Source organism: Abrus precatorius, unplaced genomic scaffold (genome assembly GCF_003935025.1).
Source record: "Abrus precatorius isolate BTA unplaced genomic scaffold, Abrus_2018 Scaffold2, whole genome shotgun sequence".
In the NCBI taxonomy this organism is placed as follows: Eukaryota; Viridiplantae; Streptophyta; class Magnoliopsida; order Fabales; family Fabaceae; genus Abrus; species Abrus precatorius.
In genome coordinates this window covers 26255566-26274097 of record NW_020874362.1, presented here as the reverse complement: position 1 = coordinate 26274097, position 18532 = coordinate 26255566, and the positions used below count along the sequence as shown (strand labels likewise).

At 30.5% G+C, this 18532-nt stretch overlaps 2 protein-coding genes across 2 annotated transcripts; both read left to right on the top strand.

Annotated features, from left to right (window-relative positions):
* Nucleotides 1-1044: 1044 nt before the first annotated feature.
* On the top strand, nt 1045-3776 carry LOC113858774 (probable WRKY transcription factor 31). The gene is made up of 5 exons (XM_027491527.1): nt 1045-1514; nt 1638-1736; nt 1842-2420; nt 2514-2627; nt 2833-3776. Exons 1-5 carry the CDS (start codon nt 1140-1142, stop codon nt 3514-3516), a joined length of 1851 nt encoding a protein of 616 aa, XP_027347328.1. The 5' UTR covers nt 1045-1139; the 3' UTR covers nt 3517-3776.
* A 9775-nt stretch (nt 3777-13551) lies between these two features.
* Nucleotides 13552-14832, top strand: LOC113859725 (mitogen-activated protein kinase kinase kinase 18-like). The gene has a single exon (XM_027492428.1). The coding sequence runs from the start codon at nt 13597-13599 to the stop codon at nt 14830-14832; it is 1236 nt and encodes a 411-aa protein (XP_027348229.1). The 5' UTR covers nt 13552-13596.
* Nucleotides 14833-18532: the final 3700 nt, after the last annotated feature.

Genomic DNA, 18532 nt, shown 5'->3' with positions numbered 1-18532 from the left:
AAAAGTAATTAACTTTTCCATTGAAAAGAAACACACTCTTTAATGTATTTTTTTTTTATTAATGACATAAATCTCTCTCTTTTTTGTTACTAAATTTTACAGAAAAGGAGAGAGAAAATGGAGAATCTAAAGTCTAAAGGTAACGTGGGTCGAAGTCAAGGTTGCAAGGATGAGGGACCCACACATAGTCGTCACAAAGTGGGGCCCATTAGAAACGTTGACTGAGACTACACTTTTCACGATCACGAGGCTCAACTCAAAGCGCCGGGGCAACAGGGGCAGTGAATTTTGGAACGCGTCAATCTCCTTCATTCTCACCAAATAGTAAAAAATCTAATTAAATTAATAATGCCCAAGAACACTTAAACAACATCGCATCTCTTTCTAAAGTAAATTCAACTTACGTACCCATATTAATTTCCATACTTTTTTGTTCCTATGATTGGTTGAAATTGTTGAATGTAGTTTGGTCAACAACCTGTGTTTTGGGATATCATGCTTATTATCTCAAGTTTCTTTCCAAGTTATTATAATTTCTATACGACTTTTATAGTTAATTAGCACAATTATCCTTAGATTTTGAAAAACACTATCATCACCGTTTTTAAACTTATCTTTTTTTTTCTGATGAATTTCTTTTTTACGCATATTCGATAAGACTCTTTCAAAGTTATATTTTAAAGTGAACAAAAATTAATGTTGAGTTTTATCCGCAAACGGTTCTATTCGTTTGAACGATTTGCAAACAACAATTGAAAATCGAAATAAGATCCATCCACGATTGAAAATATATAAATGTGAAACGAGATAGGCATTATGTTTTTATTGAAACATATTTCGTACTTATCAGCATCACTCGTTATTCATTTCATTTAAAATATACTTAGTTAAAACTTTATTAAACATATAGTAAATGTAATATTCACAAACATTAATAAACGTAATAAAACTTCGACGTTCAAAACTAACATAGAAAACACATTGTTTTTTAAAATCTACACTTCTGGTCATCTTCTCAGGTCTCAGCTGTCCCATTTTATTGCCGAGTCCATTGCATTATTATAAAGACTTCACAGACCTCTCTAGCTTTCTCTCTCTCCTTCTGGTCTCAATTTCTTTCTCTCTCTCTATTGGAATTTATGGTTAGAGGTGGTGGACTCTCCATGGATTCAGATCCAATTGGGAGCTTCTTCCTCCACAAACCAATTGTTCTGAACTCTTTCCCTGAAGACATAAATCATGCTAAGTGGAAACTTAGTCCCAACAACAACATGGAAGCCACAATTAGCACCAAAGGGTCTTCTTCTTCACCACCTTCCATCCCCTTCCAAGTCAACCTTAGCTCTTCTTCAAACAACCATGTCTCTTCTCCATCAGAGATGGACTTCTTCTCCGACAAGAACAACAACAAAGATGACAAGGTTGCCGCCTCTACCTCTGCCTCTGTCCCCGACACTGATCACCAAACACATGATCGTTCCTCCACTCCTCCTATGTTGGAATGCAAAGTAAACGTGAGTGACGCATCATCATGTCTTTCATATTAATTTTATTTGGTTTTCAAATTAAGGTCAATCATTTTTTGTATTATCATCTTGTTGGTGTGATCATGATGAGCCTATAATTTTTTTCAATAGACTGGTTTGAATCTTCTTACTACCAATACTACTAGTGATCAATCCATGGTGGAAGATGACATGTCAGGTTATTCAGAAGATAAAAGAACTAAAAATGAGGTAAAGATAAAGATATGTATGTGCGTGTGCGCCCGCGCGCATGTTTTCATTTCTTTTCTTTTAAGGCGTATTTTGAAATTGAGCATTTGCAATGAACATTTTCAGCTGGCTGTTCTTCAAGCTGAGATTGAGAGAACAAAGGGAGAGAATCACAGGTTAAGGGAGATGCTTGATCAGGTTAATACCAATTACAAAGCTCTGCACATGCATTTGGTGAATTTGATGCAGGAGCAGAAGGGTGTGGAAGCTGAAGAACAAGAAGAGTTTGATGGAAAATTAGAAGAAAAGAAACAAAATGAGAATGGTGGGGTATTGGTGCCAAGGCAATTCATGGATCTTGGTTTGGCTACTAACGCTGACACCGATGAACCCTCTTCTTCATCAGCGGGAAGAAGTCAAGATCCATCAGGATCACCAGTTAATAATAATAATAACAACGTAGAAGTGGCTTCCAAGGAATTGGGGACCAGTAAGAATGTGAATGTTAGTGATGAAGGAGTTGCATATGATCAACGAGAGAAGAAGGAATATGGTAGGGAGAATGAAAGGGAGGATAGTCCTTCAGGTCATGCTTTTGCCGGTGATAAAATTCCAAGATTCAGTCCTCCAAAGAATGTTGATCAGGCTGAGTCAACCATGAGAAAGGCAAGAGTTTCAGTTAGAGCCCGATCAGAAGCACCCATGGTATGATAAGAGTCAATATGTGTGCTTCAATTTTACAAATTGTTCATCATAAATTGTTCTTTTTAGCTGATCGAAAAATTTTAATTGTCTTAGATCACTGATGGTTGTCAATGGCGAAAGTATGGACAAAAGATGGCCAAAGGAAACCCATGTCCTAGAGCTTATTACAGGTGCACCATGGCTGCTGGTTGCCCAGTTAGAAAACAGGTACATATGTCATGTCCACACAATAGTTTTATCAAATTATGTGTCATTAGTTGTAATTACCTTCATCTTTATGTATTGACTCAACCAATTGGATAATAAGTTTCCATATATATGAGTACTAATAAATTGAAGGCTAATTTTTTGTATGGTAGGTTAAAAATAAAATGATATTTTTAATCCCATAATTGGTATTTAAAATTAACAGGTACAAAGGTGTGCTGAAGACCGAACAGTACTTATCACAACATATGAAGGAAATCACAACCACCCTTTGCCTCCAGCAGCTATGGCAATGGCACAAACCACTTCCTCAGCTGCAAGAATGCTGCTTTCAGGATCAATGTCAAGTGCTGACAGCCTAATGAATCCAAACTTCTTCACAAGGACACTCCTTCCATGCTCTTCAAGCATGGCAACTATCTCAGCATCTGCTCCATTCCCAACTGTTACATTGGACCTAACTCAATCTCCAAATCCAAATTCTCTGCAGCTCCCAAGGCCTTCAAGCCAGTTACAAATTCCCTTCCCAGGGGTTCCTCAGAATTTTGCAAACTCTCCAGCGTCATTAATGCCTCAGATATTTGGTCAGGCACTTTACAACCAATCAAAATTTTCTGGTCTACAAATGTCACATGATGCAGACCCTTCTTCACAATTGGTTAATCGCACTCCACAGGTACCACCACGGATTACTGACACAGTTAGTGCTGCCATTGCTGCTGATCCAAACTTCACTGCAGTTTTGGCAGCAGCCATCACTTCCATAATTGGTGGTGCTCAGCAACACAACAACAACAACAACAACAGTAGTAATAATAATAATACCAATGACAACATGACAACCAGCAACAACAATGGCAACATCACAAGTAGCAATGGAAAGCAATAAACTCAGCAATTCCAATCTTTCAGGGAATTAGTTTACCCTTTTCAATTTTTTTACGAAATTAATTTGATTTGATTAAATTAAGTTGATTTTATGACCTTTTCATTTGTTCATTTGTTTTTCCATTTGAAATTCAGGAAAGTATTAATATTTGACATAGATCATTTTTTATTTGGTTGGATCAGTTGTTATACCTTTCAGTGGTTTGCTGAAAATGTACACAAAACAATGGAAACTTTATATATAAAAGAACTTATTATTTGCGGATATGATAATCAATGGAACGTTGTGTTGTCCCGTGTATGTTTTGTTAATCAGTTTTGTTAAATTCAATCTTTGGAGTTAATTTTAAGCATGTAATAATAAATTTTTATTGAAAAATAACTATTATACTTCTATATTTTTAATGCAGTAAACATTTAATAATAAATACATATTATTTATTTTTATGAATTGATGTCCTTACCACTTTGGAATATTTCCCATGGTAGAAGCTATATCCTCCTAATGAGAAAAGAACAATGGAGGTGAGAAAAGAAGAAAGGAAGTAGCAGTTGCGTGTAAAAAATGGCAATATAGGGCAAAAGGGAAAAGAATTCAAGAAAACCGTCTGAGAGTAGTTGAAAGAGGATGTCACTCCTTGGACGCGTAAAGATACTTTTAAAGTGATAAAAAAAATTAATGAACACCGACTCACAAAGAGAGTCATCTTCAAGTTGTCTTTTGCGTATCTTGATCACTGGTCAAGCAGTTGACTAAATATATTACACAATCTGATTGCAGTAAGTATGCTGGGATTGTTCTCTTTATTGTTATTATCTTTTCTTTTGGATCAAAGATACTACTTTTTTGCCTTGACAAAATCATGCATCCCCAAAAGAAGATAAAGTTCATAATATCTAATCAAGTCCTAACTAGCTTATAAGCTTATTTCTCAAAACTTTTGTTGGAGACAATGCATGTAAAGGAAGCGCATTTCATGCCTAAAGTTTGTGAATTGTGATTAATTAATACACTTCTTATCATATAAACTTATAAGTAGTTTAGATAAACTTATTAACAAATACTTGTAAAAAATAAAATAAATCCAAGGAGTAAGTTAAATGATTAAACCTTTTATACAAGTTAAGATAAACTTTTTCAAAAGTTTCATCATTTTAATTTTTTCATAAACAGTAAACAAAATTACTTTCTTATCGTAAAAAAATAGCAACAGTAATCTATCATAATTGCAAGGCTATATTACTTACCAGTTAGAAAGTTAATTCAAGCTGGAGTTTAATATAGGTGCAAGTGAATAATTTCTTGTAAGCTGATAATAAAGGCAATTTAATTTATGCCATTAAAACATGATAAAAGAAAGTCATTAGCCCTTTAAATTACATGTGACTGGGAATATATATCATTAACTCTCAGCTAAGTCCCATAAAGAGTATACATTATTTTAGTGACGCGACTTTCATCTTAGAGAGATACTACACAACCCTAACGTCGTTAGCAGACCTAACAAAATGCCTGCTATTTTATCAACATATATAGTGCTTTTGATCTAGCAATTAATTAGATTACTGTTCAACGAAGCTTTTTGTCGTTGTGTTCTACACGCCAGAGCCTAACATTACCAAATCCTACACTATAGCATTGGAAAATAGCAACTAGATTTTGTGCATTACTTTTGAATCCAGTCTGTATGTAACTAGTTTGGTCGTGACTTGTGGGCTTCATCATTTATTTTTGGCATGCTTTCACTGGCAAATTGAAAGTTCAAGTAAGCAATAAGCTATGATTCTTGAATTGTCAGGCTAATTGACCATTCCCATGCTTCTGACTCATAGTGATATTTGTTGCATGACCTTGCTCTTCAAAATTTTGTGCAATCATGAGCAAGGATTATAATTTTCTACTGCACGAGCCTTTCATGATCGTTCAATAAAGTTTTGATTTGTCACAGTAACATATGCACGCAGTTTGAAAATTTTTCCATTGGTTTGATTGAATAAATAATTGATTGAATTGCTAAGCTCTCTTTAACTTGAATTATATGCATGATTTAACGTCAGCTTTCAGAGATTGCGTGTAGGAAGTTTTCTCTTTATTAGTTAGGAAATAATTTTTACATGCCATTTTATATAACAAGAACTAGAGCAGGTTTTATATAATCAAAATAATATCAGAAGATAAAAACCAGCGCGCTTTGGTCATGCTTTGAACACCCTTTCTTAGAGAGAAAATCATTCAACAAAATGAATAGTATTGGCGCAAAAAAAAAAAATCCCTACATCTATAAGAAAATCTATGCAGTGATGCTACTCAATAATGGCTCACTTTTGTCTTAATTTTATTATTTTAAATAATTAAAAGTTGATATTATATATGATATTGTATATAATTATTTAATAAAGGGGCTAAAATTGTTCACAAGACATTTTGTTTATATGCAGGAAGATAATCCTAACATGTTTCTTGCAGACACCGAAAATGATAGGTATCTACACTGAAAAATTTGTCATTTATTATTAATTTAATATAAATTAATTTGTATTAGTATAATTTTTTAATAAAAATCACATTAATAGTATAAATATGAGTTTGTATTAATAATATAATGGACTATATCGATTAATAATATTAACTGTTAGTAAAAAATTACTATATAATATTAGTACATCAAATTTAGTATAATATATTTTATTTATTAATGTAAACCTTTAAAATCTATATTAATAATTAATTTTTATTAAATAAAAACTAAAACAAAAGCTCTTTTAATATTTTGATTTTGATTTTATTAATAAATAACATTTTTTCTGTAACAGTAATATATATGCACTTTGATATCCTGCAATGTTTAACTAATATTTTTTTTTTATAAACAAAATATATATTATTAGAGAGAGTTTAAAAAGAACTCAAAAGCTATATACACAAAATTTAATCAACATATTAAATTTATATTCTACATGATTGGTGCCTATATAGTATACCTATTAATTAAAACTTATGAACATTTTCGTTTGATCAAATGAAACCACTAATAATATTTTATCAATTTAACTGTTAATTATAATAATATTACCATGAAGTTATTATGTATATAAAATTTTACATAGTTTGAATATTTGTATATATATATGTAATCTACTAATAGTAGATAATAAAGTATCTAGTATTTAAACTATGAAGTTATAAGTATGAAATTGATCTCACCTTTTGGGATTATTTTGCTTTTAGTTTTTTCAAATTTTTTATTTTTATTTTTACATTGTTTCAAAGTTTTAGCTTTAGTCTTATCACTTACATGATCCAACAAAAAATTAATAAGTAGCAACATTATAGTGACCACAGACTAAAATAAAAAGTTTATAAAAATATAGAAATAAAGAAACTCAAACATGGCAAAAAAAAATTATTTAAGAAACTATTTTCATATTTACATTTATAATGTGTGAAATTTTATAAATGTAATAAAATTTGTTTTAATAAAAAAAATATTATTTTATTAAATTTGATACTTATTTAATTTTTATCTGAATATGTTGAAAACTTAACAAGCTTGTGCCTGTGAATCTTTCTTTTTTGTCAACGCATATGAAACTGAGAATCGCAACTTCTATATGTTTTCTTGGGCCTATCAATTGCGACTTTTATTTTTTTAATTTGTTAACTTCTAGTTTGACTTGGCTGCTAAAAGTTGGGCTTAAATTTCAGAAAATAAAAATTTTGTCATGCAACCCACCAGGCCATTTGTAATGTAAAAATATATATATTATAAGCCCAGCCACAATAAAATAAACAAAACGACATGGTAATGACTATTTAGTGTAAATTTTAATGGTGTTCGTTCCATGATCAAACTCAAATCAAAGCAATATTGAAAGGTGGGTAAGATTACGTTGTTCCATGATCACACTCAAATCAAAGCAATATTGAAAGGTGGGAGATTTTATGTTGTTCCATGATCATTCTCATATCAACGCAATGTTGAAAGGTGGGTGAGTGAGCGTATAACACAACATAATTGTGGTAAGATGGCAAGAATGGATTGACACTTTTGACTCCAATTTACATTGACAAACTTTATGTCTATTATATGTGAGATTAATATTAAATTATGATCTTTATTTTTTGCATTTTACACATTTTACGTAAGACCAAAATTTAGAAACGTACACTAACAAATGTTTTAAAATTTAATACTAATTATTTGTGTTAAATCAATTTAACATGCCAAACCCAGTTCAATATCTTTTTACAGTTTCATTTATTAAACTAATATGTAGAGTAGTATATTAGATTTTGCGTATGTTAGCTTATATTTATGTCAAATATATGTGTCCGCAAAATCTAAATTTGATACAATTTACAAGTAATAAGTTTTGTGTTTGACATCCGACATCCAAAATCTATTAAGTGGATGCTTAACATTAATATTTTGGTGGTAATTGATTGATTTTTTTGTTTTGTTTGATTGTAATTATGTTATATTAGAACTTGGTTTTTCAACTAATTTTTTTGTTGACATATTGATTATGAGCTTTTCTCAAAGGAAAATGTGTTAATTAAAATCCGCTACTAGATTTTGAAAATGTCAATATGATTTCATAAATTAAGAAATGAAACCAAAAGGTTTAAAGGGAAATTAAAATAATGGATAAATGTAATCTTCCCACAGTATTAGACCAAGCTATACAGGTGAACTAAATATATATAATAGTGGAGAAGAAATAATGAATTGAGAAACACATTGCTACGATTCCTAAAGACATTATTATTGAGAGCTGATAAAAAGCGAAGGGATAAAGGTAAAACTAAACTAAAAGGTTAACAAAGAAAACGCGTCGTTTAACTTTAAATATTTTCCAGCAAACTTTTTTTTTGTCGATTAGAATGTTTTATGAATTACAAAAGCGACTTTTTATTTCTTTAAATTCTCCTTTCTTTTGGCAAACTTCTGTTCGCATATTTTCAATTAATATTTTTTAGTTTAATTTAACTAATCATGCATATTTTAAGGGAAAAAAAAACAATGTTTCTTAAATCTGAAAAAACATTTTTATTTTTTCAAATTTTTTACTACTTCACCATTACCCTTTAGCTAAACATGAGCTGGTCACTCACACTTGCACCTTTTGTGTCTTCTCCTTAAAACAAAAAGAGAATCACATGTTGACTGATACGAAATTAAGAGCTATAAGTATCGTTTTCCTGTCACAAGTTAAATTATTTAATTTGCTCAATTAAAGGTTACGTCATGACACAAGCTTGCTAAAAGAAGGTGAAAACAAAATATAAAACCCAAAATTTACCCAAAAGGAAAGAAAAGGATCGATCCAAGGGTTTGGCAATTGTGGTGAGTTTGATGCTGATTTCAATTATGGTGAGTCGTCGATTGCGGATGTCAAATATCTTGTCTTGATGTTTTATAGCACCATTCATTATATGAAAGATATATACTTCAACCACAATGCCACAACTAAGCATGAAAATATTGATTAAAATTGTGAAAATAAATCATGCTATTATATATCCAATTTTAAGACGAAATTTAGCTCCAATATTATAGATAATTTTAATGTGATTTTTAATTAAAATTAAAATTTTATCTTAATAATTTGCAATTCATTAAATATATATTTTTAAAAATAATATTTTAATTTTAACTAAAAAATAGCACCTATAATACAACATATAAGTTTTATTTTAAATTTATACAGTTGGTTTCAATGAAAGTGAAGTGTATTTATAAGCAAATCTAACAATTACTATTTTAAATAGTAATTTATATTTTCCACATATTTTTTCTTAGATCATCAATCACATCTTTTTACTTTCATATTTTTATTTTTGAATTTTTTATAAAAATTATAAAATATTTAATTTTATTAATAAAAATTTAATTAGGACATTAAACTTTAATTTTGAGCACACATGTATTAAACAGAAGTGCTTAAAATTAATATCTTATGTTCTGATTTTTTTATTGATTTAATATTATATTTTATTGTTGACTTTAAGTATCTAAAAATAATCAACTTTATGAACAAGTATTTATTTTACTTTATATACGTAAAAATTAGATAAAAATTGATATTTCTATTTTTTATTTTATTATAAAATGCTAATTAATATCTTTCGAACACTGATTAATATATATATATATATATATATATATATATATATATATGATACTACATTTCTCTCGTAATTCTTAATAAATTTTTAATAAAAAGTTATTATTTGGAATGAAGATCTTTAAAACACTTATTAACAAAATCATTTTAATATTAACTGATCAAAGAAGGACCACGTAGCTATTGCCTCCAAAGAGAAAGTATAATAAAAGAAAAAACGTAAAGTTGGGATGTAATTAATGAGTTTTAATATTGTAGATTTGTTTTTGTAGGATAGAGATACACGTAGAAGCTTCATGTCCACACTTACACACAACGTGCTGTTTATGGTCTTAATTCACACGTGCTGTCTTTATGTCGTAAGAATTGGACCCACTTCTATTCTTCTTTCCCATAACCACGCAAAAACCTTTTACGTTATATGCAGAGAAAAGAGGAGCACGTGACTTGCGTGTGACGAAAGGGTGATTTGAATGTTGATCACTGAACCCTTGCAAGGCACGCCATTGAGTTATGCTAATTAAGAATCGGCACACACCTCCAACTAACACATCTAACTCTGAATTAGCTTCACAGCTATTCACTAACTACTCCAAATGGAACAATTCAATTCAAGTTGCCTTGTGTTTTTCCACCCACAAATAAAAAATATAATTTTATTTATTAATTTCTTAAATAGAGCCACTTTAAAACTTTCCTTCCTTTCACCTCTATTTCATACCATCATGTCAATAACCCTTTATGGTATAAAGTGCTTCATTAAATGTGTTTTATGAAGCATTAAATTGGGTATGTTTGGCATGTTAATAGATTAATGTATTTCTCTTGTATGCATGAATTCATGAATGAGTGATACTGAAAGTTAACGTTTATTTCACGCCTAAGATCTTGGACACATCTATGTGTTATATCAGGGGATGAAAGCTCTCACACGTAATGATAGGTTTCGTTAAGTTAAAGGCTGTTAATCAATGTCAAAAAACAGTCACATTCAAATGATTTCGAATTATTTGATTCGTTTCTAATTAAAAACCAAACTTTTTGACCATGATCATTTGTTTTGAGTAGTATATTATAATAGGATTCACATCCATCCAATCATATCATGTAACACATGATACTTGGAACTGAAAATGAATGTGTTTAACGAAAACAAGTACCAAAAAAATAAAAGTGAATCAGAACACATAATCATTTCTGTGCTTGCATCCCCGTCTAATATTGTAATGATTATTATTATGTTGTTATTATTATCTTTGGGTTAAGATTATCATGATGATTACTTTACTTGGGGTCAAATTTTGGAGACATATTCACTTGTGCATTTCCGGCTTCTAGAAGTAGGCGTGGAGTAATACGACATTTGGTGCTTTTTGGGCGAAATTGTGTTGTCCTAGTAACGAAGTTTGAAAATGTTTCCTAAAATTGACTCCTCGGATAAAAGTTAACAAATTACTATCATTAAATTTAAAATTCCTATTTTGCTCATCATTGTATATAATAATAAATTTAAAATTATTCATTAAATTTAAAACTCTTATTATATATATTATGTATGCAAAATTTTTCAATAACTTAATGTTAATATAAATATATTTTTAAAAAATATATTTTTTTTTGCAATTTTTTAATTTTAATAATTTTTGACGTGAATAATAAATATAATGTCTAATTTAACAGTTGAATCGATAAAAAAAAAGTTGTATAATTTTTTATAATATAAAATAATGTAATTTATATTAATATAACTCGATTGATATATATATATATATATATTAAAAATAATTTTAAAATATGATTTTGTCAATAAAAAAATTTTGAAGTATTTTTAAACAATTAAAAGATGTTTTTTATTAAAAGTTATTTATTATATCAAAACTATACAAACGTAAGTAATATTATTTTTCAATAAAAAAATTACCTTTTTAGTAGTTCAAGATTAATCTTTTAATTTTTATTGGTTGAATCATTATCAATTTAATAATAAAATTTATTTTGATGTTATATAATATATTAAATAATAAATTGATTTAACTTGTATTGGGTTAGTATAAGGCTTTTGTTGAGTGTGATATGGGAAGTATTAACGTGGAATGATAAAGAATAAAAGATCATATGGGTAAAAACAATAATAAAAGCCAAATTAAAACTTTGGAATAAATATAAGACATTGAATATTTTATTTTTTCTTTAACCAATTATCGATTGACTAATTATTATTATTATTAAAAAATATGCTAATTCTATAATTTAATATTATTTAATTTAATATACACAAATTGTCAAAACAAAATTAGAAAAGTAAAAGTATGTTTGTTTGCATTTTTTGAAAGAGTTTTCTCTTTTTAAAGATTAAAAATATATATAATTTTAGTTTTTGAAAAAGAGAAAACTCTTTTTAAAAATCAAACAAACATACTCTAAATTTTTTATTTATTTATTGCTTGGCATCAAATAGACAAACGCGTACTTTCATCCTTAAATGAGTTTCATATATGACCCTTCACTTTTTGAAAACTTCAACGATATCTATTCTCATTTAGAAATTGTCATCTTAATTTGATCCAACATTCAGTCAAGTTACAAAAACATAGACCACAATATACTTTTTAACTTTTTAATTTAAATAATTTATGTTGCTTTTGTTTAATAACTTTATATGAATCGTTACTTACCTTAACATATACATACACGTGCGATACTATGAATATTGTTTAAAACAAAATTTCTATACTATTTTTAAGTGTTGTTTGTCAATTAAAAACAATATTTTATTTGAATAATATTATCAATTATTGAAATAGTATTTTAATTTTTTTAATAAAAAATTTCATCTAAATTTTGTCACGTTGATAGAAAAAAGTCCACGCTAAACCAAGACGAGTTCATTTATTTTATTGGGGAAATTAGTGGAAAGACTCGTGACACGACGGTCATTCCGAAGGCATAAATAAATATCATAGAATGGGGCAAAACGATGAATTTTTCCCTTTTTCGTTTTTGACTTCTATTTAAAACACAATAACCAGTTGACTTATACCATTCATCACCGTCTACGATTTGTACTGTCAAGACTACACGTTTACACGAAAAGGTGTTTTTTTTTAGAAACATACAAAAAGGTGTTTTTTTTATACATTTTTAAAAAATATTACATCTATACACACAAAAATAAATAAAATTAATTATAATTTAATTTGAATAAATTTTTATAAAAGTCTTTATTAAAAAAATTAATATAAAAAATAAATAAATCTTCTTTATTAAGTTGAAAATAACTTATTTTATCCAAACTAACTACATTTAATGTTGATTGTTGATGATTCAAATAACCCACTGAGTTCACATTTCAATACGAAATTCAACCCTCTATGTTAATACTAACTTGTGAAAAGATACCAAAGTTTCAAACATTTGGTGGTTCAACACTTCAACCCACCAAATTCATCTTGCCACATGCAACCCCAAATTAACTTTTTCAAAGTTTAGTTAACTAAGATACAAAACAAGGAATCTACCCTTTGATTGCCATCTCATCTACCTCATCCCAACCCTTAACCCCTCCCCTTGATTTGCACCAATCTAAAGCCAACCCGAATAGCGCACACACTTAAACTTCAATCATAATTAAAACCCATTTCCACGTGTGAACTGCCAAGCCATTGCCGACGAAGAACCTAAGCCACCTAAATTAGGACACGTTGGTGACCTCTGTTGAACCTAATGACAACTCTAGAAAGAGAAAAATAAAAGGATGGAGAGTGAGCGCCAACCAAATTAAGTATCCAACCAATATAAAGAACCTTTCAAAAAAAAAAAAAACCATTCTTTAAAGGCTCATGCTCAAAACTGTCCTTATTCAATTACCAAGTTACACATATAAAAGGTCACAATAACCAACTCAAAATTCTGCACTAAACAAAACCTTTGATATTTTCTTTTCTTTCCAAACATGGTGTGGAACAGAGGCCACACCATAGGCCACGGATCAACTGCCACCGTCTCCATCGCCACGTGCTGCGGCGGCGTCTTCGCCGTCAAGTCATCGGAGCTATCTCAATCAGAGCCTTTAAAGAAAGAGCAAACAATTCTATCTTCTCTAAGTAGTCCTTATGTGGTTACATACAAAGGGTGTGACATTACCATGGAGAACAACAAGCTTATGTTCAATTTCTTCATGGAGTACATGCCCTTTGGCACCCTTCTTCAGGCGACTCGCCGGCACGGTGGGCGGATAAAGGAACCGGTGATCAAATGCTACACAAGGCAAATTATGCAAGGGCTAGAGTACTTGCATTCAAAAGGGTTGGTGCATTGTGACATCAAGGGTGCCAACATCTTAATTGGTGAAGATGGGGCTAAAATTGGAGATTTTGGGTATGCCAAGGGTGCTGCCGATGCAGCTGCGCCGATCTGTGGCACGCCTATGTTTATGGCGCCGGAGGTGGCGCGTGGGGAGGAACAAGGGTGTCCTAGTGATGTTTGGTCACTTGGATGCACTGTGATTGAAATGGCCACTGGTAGTGCACCATGGCCTAATGTGGCAGACCCTTTTTCAGTGCTTTATCACATTGCATATTCTGGTGAGGTTCCTGAGATTCCTTGTTTTCTATCTGAGGAAGCTAAGGATTTCTTGGGGAAGTGTTTGAGGAGGAATCCTCAAGAGAGATGGACAGCCAGTGAACTTTTGAAGCATCCATTTCTTGGGGAATTTTGTTCCAATAGCAATAAGCAAGTTCTGGAGTCTAATTCAAGTTCCCCAAAAAGTGTTCTTGAACAAGGCTTTTGGAGTTGTGTGGAAGAATCAGAAAACTTTGGAAATTTCGTTCACACAAAAAGTTTTGAAATTTCAGCTATTGGAAGGGTGAGAAGTTTAGCTTTGTGTTCAGGGGTGCCATGTTGGGCACGGCATCATGATGATGGTGATGATGATGATTGGATCACAACCAGAAGGAATGAGGGAGGGGTTGAAGTTGAAGGTTTTGACAATTGTGGGTCAGAGACAGCTTCTACTACTAGTGATGGGTTGGCCCCGAAGAGGTTGGTAAAAAGCAATGTCAGTGGTAGAATTAGTGGACATGTTCGTCAGGATCACATATGTATGAGTGCTAGTGTTGTAGTTAGTGATCTCAATTTTGACAGAGGCATTGCTAAGATGCCATTCCCTTCAATAATAGATTCTTTATAATTCAATTATTCAAAATTTTATTTTCTTCCCCCTTTCAATGTGTCATTAACCTCGCATAACAAATTCTGATATGGACGAATTAATACGTTTTCGTAAAAAGTTGGGTTGTTATGCGTAACTCAACTGCAGTTAAGGTATGGAAACTGATTTATTTGAAATAAGTAATTATTTTGTCAGCTTTGGAAATTGGAAAAAGAACAAAATAATTAAACCAGTTCATATGATGATTCTATTTTGATTTGATTCATAATATATATCGGTTTCCATACATAAAATCTTCAACTACATCTCTGTTTACTTATATGGGCTAAATTTTCATCCTAATAAAGTTATATTAAGGAGAATTGTGCACATATTACCAATTTAAAAACTTTTTCTTTGTAAGAATTAAATTGACAACAAAGATATGTGTAAAAAATGAAAGTTTAAACAAACAAACGACATATTATTTTGGCCTCATCTTTCTGACATTAGTGGCCTTAACATCCTTGAAGATATCATTGGATTTATTTGTGTATCTTCCTTTAGTTATGCCAGGCCTTACAAGAGTACTAACTCCTGTTCAAGTGATAGACGCATGATCCAACGTGGTAGGTATGATGGGAGACTTCGAAAAATCAAAGTTTTATTATTATTTTTCTTTGGTAGAAAAAGTAATAAATTCAAATAAAACAAGGGGAGAGAAAGAAAAGCAGATGGGCAGAGGAGGTCCCAATCGGTTTTTTCTAGTACATATGAAGGAAGAAACAAAAACAAAGCAAGCAAGGCTATTTCCTAAAGACACCCAACCGACCCCATCAAATCCTACTAGAGTTGGCCTCAACCTCTCATGTATTATTTGATATAGTTGATTCCAAAGGACATAAGCATAGGGAACCAAGGTGGCCACCCTTTAGAGCAATGTGTCTCGCTGTCCTCAGTTGGTGGCTTTACTTTGTCTTTTATTCCCTTTTGAGGACTCTATTTATCTCTCCATGCTATTGGTAGGTTTAGAGATAAAATTCCCGAACCCCTTAGTTATAAGGCAAATTACCACTCATTAAATTCCACTCCAATGCACCAAACCCGTATGGCATAACAGGTCCCAACTTTTAAAGCAAAGCGAATATGCATCAAATATTACGTTTGGTGGGGTTTCTAGTTTCTACCCATTAAATATATTAGGCTAAATATATATAATACAGGACAAGTTGAAAAGCATTGGAATCGTAGTTTGGTCAACTCCCCACTATTGATTATCATATATGAAAATTCAGAGCCTAAAAAAACCATGTCAACCCAAAAACATGTCAAATTCATATTCTTCAAGAGGTAGAGAGAGTAGTTGTTCCTCTACAAACTCGCCGAGAAACTTCGGTTAACAAGGCATAGAGCTTTAAAAAATTCCAAATTCAAATTCCTTGGTTTATTGCCAAAGTTGCACTTCCTCGTTTGAAGCCTTTACACAGTTTTTTGCCCAAAATTAAACTTCTATATCATTGTGGCGCCCCTATTTCCTAAGCATTTATGCCAATGGCCTTCGAATTCATAACTTCTATTGGCATTGATTTTTTCAAGCCTCGCATATACAGTTCATCTAGAGTTTATTAGTTTTCAAAGAAAAATGCTAACGTGTATTTTAAAGCATTGATAAAGAAATTAAAGTAAAATTTTATATTAAAATAGCATAAATATAATTTTACCTTAATTTTTAATAGAATTTTAATAAAATCTTTTTATATTTTGATTCTTTATTCTGTATTTTTAATGTACCGGTTACTAAGATCCGCTTTTAGTTCTCATATAATGCATATGGATATTAGATATGAAGAAGAGAAACTTCAACCCTGAAATAATGATTATTCTCTTCATCATTTTGTTTTTAACCTTAAGACCTAATTTTTTCACTGTGCGTAGTGGTTTATAGAAGGAATTATATTTTGGTATGTCAGCTACCTTTTTTTGAAAACGAGGGGAAGAAATCTCATTGAAGATGCTACAAGTGTTTAACATGCTGAGCTAGTAGAGTAGAAAGGCTATGCAAATGAATAGGTGAAAGAACTTTCAAGCTTGAACGCAGGGAGAAGAGAAGAGATGCTGAAAGAGAATAACTAGACTCTAGATTCTAGAAGCATGTTTGACCGTCGTTGCCCTATAAACGGCATACCCAGTCAAATAATTTATCTTCATCTTATTATATAAAATTCGGCACATTTAAGTAAAGTCAATATTACTCACGTATCATTATAAAAGTACTTTGCTTTCTTCGAATTAATGTTTTCTTTATATAATTGTTTCATTAATTAACTATGTATGTGTGTGTTGTACTTTAACTATTCATTTAAATAATTTTAAGCATGAAAATTTTCATATCTGAAGGTTAAAGAATTTAAATTGAACCATATGAATTCATTATTTAAAAACGGTAAATCTCTTCTAATGTTATATTTTATCTGTTTATAAGAATTAAATATTGTATTTTAAAAAATCAAGTTCCTTACTATACTTTAATAGTTGCAAACCAAACAATAATTGACATACATCACTTTAAATCTAAATTTTGTATGATAAAATAATTTGTTTTTTATTTAAAATAAAATTATGATGTGTTAATTATTAATTGGTATAGTTTTTATGGTGTTTCGTACTATTAGAAAAAAAAAAACCATTACGACATTCTCTGTTGCATGTATATATTAATTTTATATATCAATAGAATTGTGTTAATAAAATATATTATATTATATTAGTATAGACTTATAATGTTTATACTGATACCTTAATTTTTATTAGATAAATATCATAACTAATTTGATGTGAATAATGTATTTGTTTAGCGGTATCATGTAGAACACTGACAAGTTCTGGCATTGGAATGATGACATGTGTGATTCAATGTACACGCTTGCTAGCTTTGATTTAGAAAATAGCTTACGCTTGATGAATTTGATTCCATGTTCATGAAAACCAGGGTTTTCTGGGAAATAAAGACACAAATACGAAATAGATTTTCATGGGTTGACAAGGTGTTAGCAAACTTAATTGGCCTGTTATACCATGCATAAAAAATTGAAAAATATTTGAACCAAGAATCTGAAATAAAGTTGTTTAATTTGTCTTTTCATCTTATATGTTCAAACATTGTTGATATTACTTGTGCTGAGATAGGATTTGTCAGTCAAGGAAGTCTGTGTAGAAAGGTAAAAAAATTGGTGTCCCAATGGAATTTGGTTTGGTTGCGACTGGGAAAAAATGTTCTATTAATGAAATTTGTCAAAAATTTTCAGAACAAGTGGGGACTGGACAAACAAAAACAAAGTAGCAAAGGAAAAAAAGAAAAACTGAATAATTGTACTTCTAAACCCTTGTTATGCGTGTGACACGAGCTTGTGGAGTTGTTATCGTTGTTTGTCTGTCTGCAATTTTGGCCTTTTGATCCAATGATGGGTGTGATATATATAGTTTTGTGCCTTTGAATTATTTTGGTATGCATGTGAACTATGAGCATCTGAATCATCTAAAGTGGTGCTTCTGAAATTTTTATTTTATGATTTGGAAGCCTGAGACTTGTGACATATATTTTGCCATTGATGAGGCCCTACCTCCTGAGCTTGTGCAACAAAGCATGAACTTCCATTCTACATGATAATCATCTTGGTAAAGGAGGTACCAACAATACAGGTCATAGTTTAATATATAGGGAGTAGAAAGAGTTTGAACT